Genomic DNA, 12,245 nt, shown 5'->3' on the forward strand with positions numbered 1-12,245 from the left:
GGATCATGATAGAGAATAGATTTGATATGATCCAGGGGATTTCTTCCTTAATAACTTTGTCACTTGGTTCTATTTTCTGAAGACTGCCATCGTGCCTGCTTAACCTCAACTATATCAGATCCTAGGAATGAGTTAGATCGTAAACAATAGCCTCTCTACACACTTGTAATGGGGGAAGGAACAGAAAAGTCGAAAGGATGTTTCGGGGAGGAATACTCATGATAACAAAAGAAAGAGGAGGCTCAGATAAGGTGATCTCTGGCATAGCAAAGAATTAATCTACTATAAAAGAATGAGTGAGCCAGTATGCATAATTCTAGTGTAAGAAAGATATGCTGAGGAAAACCATGACCTAGAACAAGGTCTTCTCAGAACATTCTGGCCAGTTATCACTTTTGTTTTTCATGGCAGGTTGTCTAAAAAGGTATTTCAGATCTTTTAATGGTTCACAGGAATATGTTGTCTGAGCCAAGCTGCTGAACTCATTTTTTAAGTATTTTTATTAGTTCCTTTGCAATTTCATACAATGTGTTTTGATCATATTCATCCCTCATCCCCCAACTCTTCCCAGATCCCTACTCCCTTCCCCACCCATCCAACTTTGTGTCCTTCTTTTTTAAACCCATCAAGATGAATGTGTGCTGCCCAAATATTCTTGGATGTGTGGCTTCCCCTTGGAGTGAATGTTGGCTTACTAGGGGCTACACCCTTCAAGAAAACTGACTCTCCTCTCAACAGCGAAGGATGGCCAATAACAACTTAGTTACAGGTGGGAATTGATAGGCAAGCCCCCTCTTCATGCTGGGATTTTGGCTGGTTTGAGCTTGCACAGCTCTTGTGCATGCTGTTTCAACTGCTGTAAGTTCGTCTGTGCAGCTGCCCTGTGATGTCCAGAGCACACTTTTATTGTGGTCATCTACTGTCTCCAGCTCTTACAGTCTTTCTGCCCTCTTTCCTGCTCTGCTTCCTGAACTTTGGGAGGAAGGGGTGCAGTGTATGTATTGCATTTAGGGCTGAGCGTTCTACAGTCCCTTATTCTTGGCTACTGGGCTCTTTTGGCACAAGATGGCACAAGAATGCCAGGTCATATATGTGACTTAGGCTATATTACAGGTGTCGTTCTTTGGGTAGAGAAACGGAACTTGTTTAATGTGTGACCCACATTGCATTACTGTAGTTAAGCTTGCCTGAATCCCCAGTGCAGCAAGGTTACTAGATGCCTTCTTACCCTGCTTGCAGCTCTCTCTACTTACTGTCTGGTTACCTGGATGGTTTGGATTCTCTAAGGATCCTTACTTAAGAATGAATGCTTCCATGTCTTGATGTTGTAGTTATTTTTTCCTCACTGAGCATTGACCATCCTGTCCTAATGCCCATAGGTGAATAATCAATATACTATAATCAGCTGTATGAGTGTCACTCACTTCTTTATCTTTCATTTTTAAATGAAGCTTGGGAAAGCGGTACCAAGTATATGCTCTAAAGCCCCAATAATTGAATATCCCCTTCTTTTACTACACTTCATCCCATCGTATCATCTAAAAGGTTGACTTACTATGCTACCCCTTATTGGAGCCTTTGGTCCCAAACTTATCCCAAGGAGACTAGTAGCATCATCTAAACATTGGTAATTGAAGCTGTTAAGTACCTCTACAGGTCAAGCTGTCTTGCTTCATAGCAGAGGAAAAAAATTGAGAAACCCAGCCAGTGGATCCTAGAGCAACATCCTTCTGCTATTTTCAAAATGAGTCAGAGTTTCTATGAGGATGTGACTAAAAGAAGAGCAAGGAAAACAAAATGTGTCATTGAAGACTTGTTTTCATCTAAACAAGCACATAGTGGGAGAATGATGTCAATAGTCTGCTCTCAAAGCATTCCAGATCTGACAAGTTGATATGGTCCAGCAGGGGCAGCCAGGCCTGAAACTGGAGGCCTGTGCCCACAACTATCAGGTCAGGTCATCCTGGAAGCTATAGACCCTAGAGCTAGGTACCCCACACCCTCAGATGAGCTCAGCCATCCACCTGGCTTTTCATGTGCTTAATTGCTTTCCCTGAATCATATGGTTCATATGTATTCAGCTCGGACCCTTATAATAGGATGATTTGAATGATAATCTCAGTCTGTCTGAGACCTTCATAGCTTCTCCTTGCCTAAAGCCAGTAGATACGTTGCTTGGATAGATAATCTGGAGAAAACTCTAATGCACATTATTTGCTCTGGTCGATTCTAAATTATTTTTATTCACTTGCCTTTTATAAAACATACATATGTAGTTCAATCCACGCTTGACGGGTTGTCCACTTAGAAACAAATAATGTGAGAGCAGACTCAAATGGATTCATACAGTAATGTTGCTTGCAGTCAATGCCTTTTCTACATAATTTCCCAAATAGGAGCCTAAGAAGTAGTGTCACACATCTCAAAGAACCAGCAGTCCGTGCGTTAGTCTAGTCTATATTTGTGGTGTGTTCCTAGGTGTTATGCATGGGCTCAACTGTGAGCAGCCACGTTTAGAAAACTGAATTCTATTGTACTGTATATTGAGTTGCCCTTGGGTGTTTGCCTAGCTGAAGAACAGTCTGTGTGCCTTGGAATTCCTTTCACCCATGGAACAGCTTCCAAATGTGTTTTATTCTGTCACCTGTCACTCTTGCCTCTCGTCCCCCCTTTCCCATCTCATTTAGTATTCTTCCTAGTATGCTTTCCTCCAGTATTTAACCTTGACTTTACCTATTCAACTCTATTCTTGGTATTCATATTCTTTATCCCAAAGGGCTCCTGTTTTCAACTATGATTAATTCTTCACATTACTTTTGTCTTTGGAGATTTAGACTTAAGTCAAGCTGTCTCCCGGGCCTCTTCCCTCGGCTGTATTGTAGATACTTAATGCTCAAGCAGATCAAAATGAAGCTCACTTTCTCCTTTCCAATGCAGGTATTTCTCATGTGGGATGCAGCTTATGGAGTTGCACTGCAATCCTCGGGATCCTGAGCCAGGAACCAAAGATGGATGTTTGATTCCCTATTCCCTACTTTCTCACCTGTGCACTTTGTCATCGTGTGCGGTTCTGGGAACCAAGCTGCCATCTTTCTCTGTCCTCGGCACTTGGAACTATTTTATACTGTACTGCACTTTATATGCTACTCAGCATCCGAAAGTAGACTTTTATTTTTAACTGAACTTGCTGCATAACCATTGTGAGTTGATGGCTCCACTTTCTCTATCCCTTGTCTTTTTCACTCTCCATGAATAGTCTTGTCTACTCTATCCAGCCTATTTACTCAAGGCCAGTTTAGAAATATTATGTCATTCATTCTGTTTCTAAAATTTGTTTAGATAGTTTTTTATTCAGGAAGTATGTACTCTCTCTTTCTCTTCCCACTTATATTTAGTGGGGAGCAAATTATCTTTTTAAAGGCTGTCCCCTCATCATGATGGTCTCAAGTTAGATATCACATACAGATAAAGGTTTTGTTTCTGGCTCTCCAGTAATCCACCCATCTCACATAAACTCTTTGTCTCTCTGTTTCTTCACACACACTCTCCCCTCCCTGTTTATCTCTCCCCCATCCTTTCTCTTTTCCCTTTGCCTTCCATGTCTCACTATAATACTATACTTTAATCTCCTTTAGTCCATTTATGCTGTTTCGGCAAAATAGGGAAGCAAAAAGAGGCCTCTTTTTCTTCTAGTACCTAGGATCTAAATCCAAGATGAGTCACAGCAAGTTCACTTGTCCTGTGTGGATTGCTCTATCTTTCAAGATGGCCCCTTATTATTAATCCTCCTGAAGGGAAGAATGTTGTGCCCTCACATGGCAGAGTTGGTGGGGTAAGGTAGCAAAGTTCTGCCTAACGCATCTTTTAAAAGTGTCTTAATACCTTAGAAACAGCAGGAGTCATTCTCAATCACTACCTAAAGGGATCATCTCAAAGTGCCCTCCCATCAACAACATTTAAATCTTGTAATTTAATTACACATTCAACCATTGTAATTAATATCTGAAGTCATTTTTCTTATTTGTTTATTTTTTACTGGTGAGGATTGAAGTCGGGACTTTGGATATCCTAGGCAAACACTTTACCACTGTCTTACACACCTGTCTTAGTTATGTTCTCAATGATGGGATAAAATAACCTGACAAAAGCAAGGTAAGCAAGAAAAGGTTTATTCTAGATTATAGTTCCAGAGGTATATGGGAGAGAAGACAGAGCAGCCGTCAAGGAAGCCATGGCAGCAGAGGCAGGAAACTCTCTAGCCAGATTGCATCTCCACTCAGGAAGCAGAACACGAACAGGAAGCCTCATGACTTATGCCCAATGACCCACTTCATCAGTGAGGCACCACTTCCCATAAGTTTCCCAACCTTCTCAAACACTGCTGTCAACTGGAGATCAAATTTTTAATTACATTAACCTATTCCAGGTCTTTCACATTCAAACCACAACAACTCCAACCCTAAAGTCATCATTTTAAGTGTATTTATTTACTGACTCTCTTCACTTCCTGGAGTTTAGGATGGATGAGTTCAGGGCCTCACATGACTTATTCACTCTTAACAATCCCTAGTACAGTACAGGATATAGGAAAAAAATCATTATATACTTCATGAATAAGTAAATATACTTCCAATTGTTTTCTCTTTCCTTTCTCACCCTTTCATCCTATATCCTTTCTTTCCTTTGGTTCTCCAAAAGCCAATACCTTAGGCAGTAAAGCATAATTACTGATATCCTTATCTTTGGTCTTTGGCCCCCTACACTGTGCTATCTGGGTAATGCTTTTATAATTTTCCATATCCATTCTTTTGCTGAGAAAATGGAACATATTCTCCAAATGCATTCTGTAAGAGAAGGAGTATTATGGATAGAGATACATGGCCAAGGTTCCCTGTGTTAATAACCTGTGTTGGAAGTTGCTTCGTTTAATCTAAAGACTGTATTTGGACAGTCTTGTTGCCAGAGTTTTTAGAGACAGAACATGGGCCCTGACAACTCTAATAAGCAAAGCTTGAGTACTTGTCCATAATAGATCAACACAGATAGTGCTATTTCTTCAATGTGGCTGTATCAGAAAGAGGCAAAAAGAGTTTGAGCAAACCTCTTAAGTCCCAAGTCCATCTCCAGTGCTCTGAAATGAGATCAGAGTTTAAATGAAGAACCAAAGATGTCATATCTAAGCAGTCCCAGGCAAGATGTAGTCCTGTTCACCATTGACTCATTATCTGGGCTTCAGCCTCAACCTGTAAGGGAATCAACTGTTTCAGATTTCTTTCAGGAAAACAAGTTCCCCTCTGGTTGACATCCTTTCTTTTTCCCAGCATGAGATTGCTGGGGAAATTCCCATTTCTTTGTGGGGGCATTGTTTCAATAGTCTCATATTCAGATTGTGAGACACACTTTAGAATATCTTCATGTCTTCCAGGCCAGTTACAACATAGAGAGCAGGAAGCAGGGCTATTACTTGTATTTGTCTACAGACACGACTGTATAATTTGTGGGCATGAATAAGTCTGATACGCCTAGGTTATAGACAGACTATGAGGCAGGACAGGAAAAGGGGAAAATGAGGACAGCAGGAGTCTACATCACACATGGCTTTGTAGCTACCCAATCTCTAGGTTGGCGATCAATGTTTTATCCTATAGTTTCAATCCTTATAGTAGTAGATGGTCCCTTCTTCCTAGTCATTCAGCTTTTCCTGGAGTTATCCCCACACTCTTGAACAGGACTAACAAAATGAAACAAATCTTTACCTCTGCATTATGGATAATAATTCCTTTAGGGATTATCATTGTCCCTTGAAGTCCAAACATTTTGCTCCTGAGTTAAGATGGAGGGGAACATTTCCTATGACTTGGGGTCATCAAATCATTAGCCTAACCTACATTTCAATTTTCATACAACTAGAACCTCTTTTGAGAGTCATACAAGATGATGTATGATCCATCAAAAATCTGGCAAATAGAAGCCAATCAGAGGGACAGCAAGATGATTGACTACTACCCATTAAATAAAATATTCTTTTCATTCTGAGACCTTGACTTCAGTAGTCACAGAGGTGTTTGTATTTCTCCATATATGATGCATTTATTTCTCTGTTTGTCTTCCTATCAAGAAGACATAGTCATAGGAGTTTGACCTTTGTGTCCCACAGCCATTTGGAAGAACAGCACCTCTAACTGAACAGACATCTGGTAATCACTAGACTGTACCAAACCCCTCTTACCAGGTATATTCTGAGAAAAAAAGAGATATCTATTAAAAAAATATAGGTACTGATGTCAGTATTTAACTGGTTCTGTTTTCTCCCTTTTGCTGCAAGAGTTAGAGATATTCAAAGAGGGTTGAGGTGAACTTAAAAGTCTTTACCAATGATAACTATGCATTTACTATAATGTAGTAGTAAATACTATTCATGTAGCCAATCATAAAAAAGATGATATGGAAGAAATGCAATCATAAAAGGTCCATATATTAAACACTTTACCAGTGTTAGGAATTACCCACAAAATTCACTTATCTCTTCCAGGTGGCTTTTACATATTAGAGAAATAAGGTAGGACAGGGACCATGTAGTTAAAAAAATCAAAAGAGAAATTTTAGTATATATATCTGCTACTTCAGTTTTCATATAACTGAGACTCTGCCAAGGACTTTAAGTTTTTGAAATGAGTCTAAGGCACGGGATCAGTGTGTTAAAGCATGAATGTTATCAGAGCGCACAAAAACCAAAATAGCAGGATCACCCCTATGCACAGTCTAGAGCAAGATCCAGGCTTGTGAGCACTACATAGAAAAATACTGTTTCAAAAAGCCACACACACACACACACACACACACACACGCACACGCACACGCACACTCGCGCACGTGCACGAGCATGCACGCACCTTAAAAGAAAAAGCTACTGTGTGATACATATCACATTGTATATGTGTATACTATGAGTATATATACATATATATGTAGTATGTATATATAGTATTATATAGGATATCTTTAGCATGCAAGAGCGTTTAATGAACACTGTCAAGTGGAAGTGTCCAGAAGTGTTACCAGTCTCCTTTTACAAACATTGTCTTGTTTGGTCTGTTCCATTCTGTCAGCCTGCTCATGTATGGCAAGTGAAAGTGAATTAAAACATGTAACCGAAGTTAGTATACATGTTTTTCAGTGCATTTGACACAAGCATGAGCTGTTAGTTCAGAGGAAAGATGCTGAAACATATTTGCAAATCCAAGGCATTCTGACTTGGTAACACTTTCCTTTACTTTTGAATTTCACTAGGTATCTTCTATGAGCAAATGATAAGGATAAACTGATGCACGAAAAAGACTCATTTTGCCCAAAGACGCCTTCCACATCACTCCTGACAATGAATGAGGTTTAACTCATCTCCCTGTGTCCTCCATGGCCTGCATTAGTCAGAAAGCGGCTGTTGATTATTCTGAAATACGATCAGCAATGAGATCACAGGGGAACTTTAATCTGAGCTGCCTTCCTACTCTGATTCAATAAAGGCCCATTTATTGTCCCTGAAAAATAATACAAAATGTTTGCTACATTCTGTGCTTGCTTAGTTTAAGACTCGAGTTAATAATTTATGTTTTTATGTTCATCCTTTGGTTGTTCAAAAAAAAAAAAAACCACAGAGCACTGAATTCATTATTTTCATCAAGAAATTGTGTATGTGCAGTGGCCTTCATGTATAGCAAGAAGTCACTGACCCACTCTCAGGAAAACTTGCTTTGTGAAGTGTTTTTCCAAAAATGGAGATGCATTTGCACAAATTGCTTCCCTCTTTCTCTTAGTGTCTCTTGTTAGCAGCAGACTGCATTTTGTACAATGGCTGGAGGAGTTAAGATGCAGAGACCAAGGTCATGGATCTCAACATAGCCATCTTGCATGCACAGGGATGAAACCTACAGCCTTTGCCTCATTAGCTCCCTGTCCCCTACTGAGTTAACCAGCCATAGGCAATTGGAGAACTCTGAAGGTTAATTCTTTCTGCCCATAGGTAGAGTTACAGCTCAGTCGACTAAGCCCTTAAAATGTTAACCCTCCAAGCAAGAAATTTTAAGTGGTAAAAATGGCAGATAGTACAGAGAGGTTAAATGACTTGAAAATGAGTTTAAAGCAGACTTGCTACTTCCTCCCAACCCAACAGTTGCATAAAATAGCCTAAAACTTTCAAAAAGGTTGTAACTTGAAACATGTTTCAACTATGTGCTTGCCGGGAACTATTAAAATAAATAGCACAAATAGGGCAATTAAATATAGATACTAACAGCTTCAAACCACAGAAGAGGAAATGAAGCAGCCTTGTTTTTCATCTAAAAGCACCCAGGTGATTTTATTTGGAAGGAGAGCAAATGCTTGTTTTGAAAAGCTGCATATAGAGAAGACAAACAAAACCGACAAATTAATATTATTTCTGCCCACAGGGGAGTCCTGCCCTAAACTAGTGAGTCAGTGTGCTGCAATGTGTCTGCTTAAGTACCTACAAACCAGTTAGATAGGCTACAACTAAGGACACAACCAAGCAGCCACCATCTGGGTAGCATGCCTCTACTGGACACTGTGGAGGTCTCAGATCACCACCCTTCAATGGGAATCCTTATTTCTTCTCCAGACTACTTTATCTTGATGGCACAGCATACTGTGAGAACCCAGACAAGTCTTTCTGTTGACATCTCACATAGGAAATTATCAGTGGCAGAACTGAGTTGAATGCAGTAGTCAGTGTGCTCAGGGTGAATGAAAAATGAACCTCACAGTGAGCTCGTCTGCTTGCAAAGAGAAAACCAGACAGTCATTTGCATAATTATAGATGAAGATAAAACCAATAGGTCTTTGTCCATTAGCACTGAGGATACTGGTAAGAATTTAGAACTTTGAAAAGAGCATGTTACGTGTTGACCCATTTAAAAAAAAATCAGAGATAAAAACCAGTGATTCAAAAATTACTCAGACTTATTAAGCATTGTTACATGTACTCTTTGCCATAAATTTTGAATGTTTCTTTACTCTTTTCAATAGATAGTTGAAAAGCAAAAATACAGTAACTAGGAAGGGCAGAACAAGAATTTCAACTAGTCAGGCTTGCCCATTGTCATGGTCTCACTACACTGTTATTAGAAACAATGAAGTAGCAGTCCTGGTTTTCAGTTCACAGGATATCTTGAGGTCGACCAGTACAAGCAACTTCTTTGAAGGAGAACGCATAAAACATTTGCAAGGAATAATATAATGACATTACACAGTGTAATATAGGCGACAATGGGACAAATCATTGTGAACAAAAGATGTTTTGCCTATTCTGGTTGCTTCTGGGATACAGATATGAAACTGTGTAAAGACCTTAGAATTATGGTGCTGAAATATCCTCTTAGAGATCAAGAATGTGTCAGGATGTAAAGCAGTGTTGCAAATATTCATATGATGTAACCACTCCCAACAAGTGTTGTTGAAAAGTACATTCTCACATATAAATACTAAACTTTTATCTAATTTAATTTGCAGAACTTCTTTCAAATAGTTAGCAACCTTCTAGATGAAGAAAACAAGGAGAAATGGGAAGACGCACAGCAGGTAAGGCGGAGATGATTTTAGAACTTATGATGAAGTCGGCTAGATACAGTCTTTAAAATACATGAAAAGTCAATAGTTTGATTCTCCAAGAGTATAAAAGGATTTGGGAAATCACTCAGGATGACAAAACAGTAATTTTACAGAAATCAAGTCATCTTTTAAAATATCAGCCCATGGGAGGAATTTTGTGTGAATGTACCAGAAAAGGAAAAGGAAAAAAAAAAAGCACATTTAGCTAATTTGCAACTTCAAGAAACTAGTATGTGGCAGTTTTGTTCTTTAGTAATAGACTTCTTTCTGGTTTATAGACAATGGGAAAACAAGACAATCTAACAGCATATATCTCAATAGAAGTGATGTACCCTTTAGTAAAGAGAAAATCAATTGCAAGGAATTCAGGCTTCACAGAATCTGCCTCATGTATACAGATGTGAATTCTTATTTAAAAAAGAGTTGTGAACATAAACTCTCTTTCTTAATCATGTTTAGACCTTTCTTTCTGCCGTACTTTATCAATTATCAGGCTGGCCTCGAACTCACAGAGATCTGCCTGGCTCTGCCTCCCGAGTGCTGGGATTAAAGGCGTGCGCCACCACCACCTGGCTTCAATTATCAAGCTTCTTTAGTGACTTGGGCTTTTGAAATTGCCTTGCCCTGCCATCCTACCCAAACTGTAAGACTTTTTTGTAAAACAGAAAAAGTGCTTTCCAGATAAACACAAGGCAAGTCTAGTGTTCAAATTTCCATAGGCATTTAATGTAACTGAGCGTGAAACTTCTTTAAGTTTTCTACTTGACTCTGGTTAAAAAAAATCCCAAGATCAAGGCACTCTTAAAAAACAGAGTGAGTGTTTACAGAAGTTCAGGTTAAACCATCCACTCCCTTTCTCTTTTATAATCACAGTTGAGGCCTTCAGAAGTGAAGCATGCCCTTTATTTCGAGTTATGATAGGAAATCCACAAATAGCACAGCATGGCCAGCCTCGTTATAAGGTACCAACTCTGTGCTTCTGCCCAATGCAGGGGGCGGGGGAATCAACCTTTTGTTTAACACCTTGGCCTATCTTTTTCTGCTCCTATGAATCATACACTTGTCCTTGGCCTTCATCTGGAGGGCAGCATTGTTCCCTAACTCTAAGGAAGTGGTGTCTTCACCCAGAATACAGCTGTTGTAGCAGAGCATATCTTTCTAGAAAGCTAGAGACTATTAATTATGGATATATTTAGAATGAATGTATGATATTCTATTTAAAACAAGGCTGCAATTCATCACATGGTGTTCTTAGGAGAGGTCAGAACTTGAGCAAATAATAATGGTATCAGGCAGTCTTGTCCATGGAAAAATCATGAATCCATTATCTGTTTAGTTGTGATTTGAGAGTGATTCTACTCTCATTTTTAAAATATATTTTTCAATTGGAATGACCCTTAATGATGCTTTAAAAATGACTGTTTGAAATTGTAAAATGAGGCTATTTTGTAGCTTTTACTGAAAAAAAAAATGTTTGTCATAATTACAGGCACATGGTAAGCATGTGTGGCACAAAAGGTGACTTATTAAAAAAAAAAGAGGGGTTAAAAATCTACCAAAATAATCTTCTGATCTCTCTTTATCTTAGAGAAGTTGACTTAACAAAAATAACCGTTAAAATAGATCTTTATGTGAATTAGGAAACTAAATGAGTAACTCTGATGTCAGAATTTTGCAAATAGCCTGTACATTCCTGAAAAATACAGCCAGCCGGAGCCCACTGGTTATCTATCAACCCCAGTTAAAAAGATTCCAACTGTATTTAGATAAAGATCCCTTACTGAAAATATAGCCTACTGAAGTGAAAAACAGAATATACCACCCCATACATAAATACACACACTCTGACACATACAGACACACTGTGGCGGGTGTGGATGGTGGCTTTAAGTCATGTAATTTTTTTTCAAACTTCATGTTAGAAAGTCCACTTTCATGTCCCTGGCTCAGGAGGGTACAAATGACATCTAGTCAACCAAATCCAGCCAATGTCTATTATGTAAACAACTTTGTTCATTACCTGCTACCAGTGGCTGTTCTGGAGCAAGGAGAGACGTGACTTGTTTCACTACAGTCCCCGTGATCTGAAATGTATAAAGGACTTACCATTAGGCCCTTATCAAAAAAGCTTCCCAGCCCCTGTTCTATAATATTTGATGGCTATTGGAAAATAATAATTAAAAACAAGACCCTCTGCCAACATGAAAAGGCATTCAACAAAGTTGGAAGACAATGACAAGGTTAGTGCTGAGCAAGCATGAAGTCAGAGGTCACACATGTTACAAGCAGCCACAGAGACTGGAGCTCCTGCACCCTTGGGAGAGGCATAAGGTACAGAACCACATATGTGTGTCCAAGCTAAACAATAGCTGGTCCTGCAGTAGGGACCTTCACAGACTTTTTTGTCATGCATGCATCATCATAAAATCGCTTGGTAACTGGGCCATCTATCTTCTTGTTAATTGGCTCTCTCCAAAGGAAAATAAGCTTCTTATATCCTTTCAAATGGAGACAGTTTTGAAGCTTGAAGCCCATGTTCATGTGGCCATTGATTTAGGTCCTATACTCTCAAAAGACGCTGAGGGACAGAAACACCATCTTCCTTGATGTTTTCATTTCAA

General features: G+C 39.2%; 1 protein-coding gene across 4 annotated transcripts in view; it reads left to right on the forward strand.

Annotated features, from left to right (window-relative positions):
* Positions 1 to 12,245, forward strand: part of Adgrb3 (adhesion G protein-coupled receptor B3) — a 728,503-nt gene that overhangs the window by 352,523 nt on the left and 363,735 nt on the right. For all 4 annotated transcript variants that reach the window (XM_052745258.1, XM_052745256.1, XM_052745257.1 and 1 more), the window contains one exon: positions 9,526 to 9,594. In XM_052745258.1, the coding sequence (XP_052601218.1) occupies positions 9,526 to 9,594 (69 nt within the window). The remainder of the gene's footprint in view (positions 1 to 9,525; positions 9,595 to 12,245) is intronic.

This window comes from Peromyscus californicus, unplaced genomic scaffold (assembly GCF_007827085.1).
Source record: "Peromyscus californicus insignis strain IS unplaced genomic scaffold, ASM782708v3 Scaffold_19__1_contigs__length_69161282, whole genome shotgun sequence".
Lineage (NCBI taxonomy): Eukaryota > Metazoa > Chordata > Mammalia > Rodentia > Cricetidae > Peromyscus > Peromyscus californicus.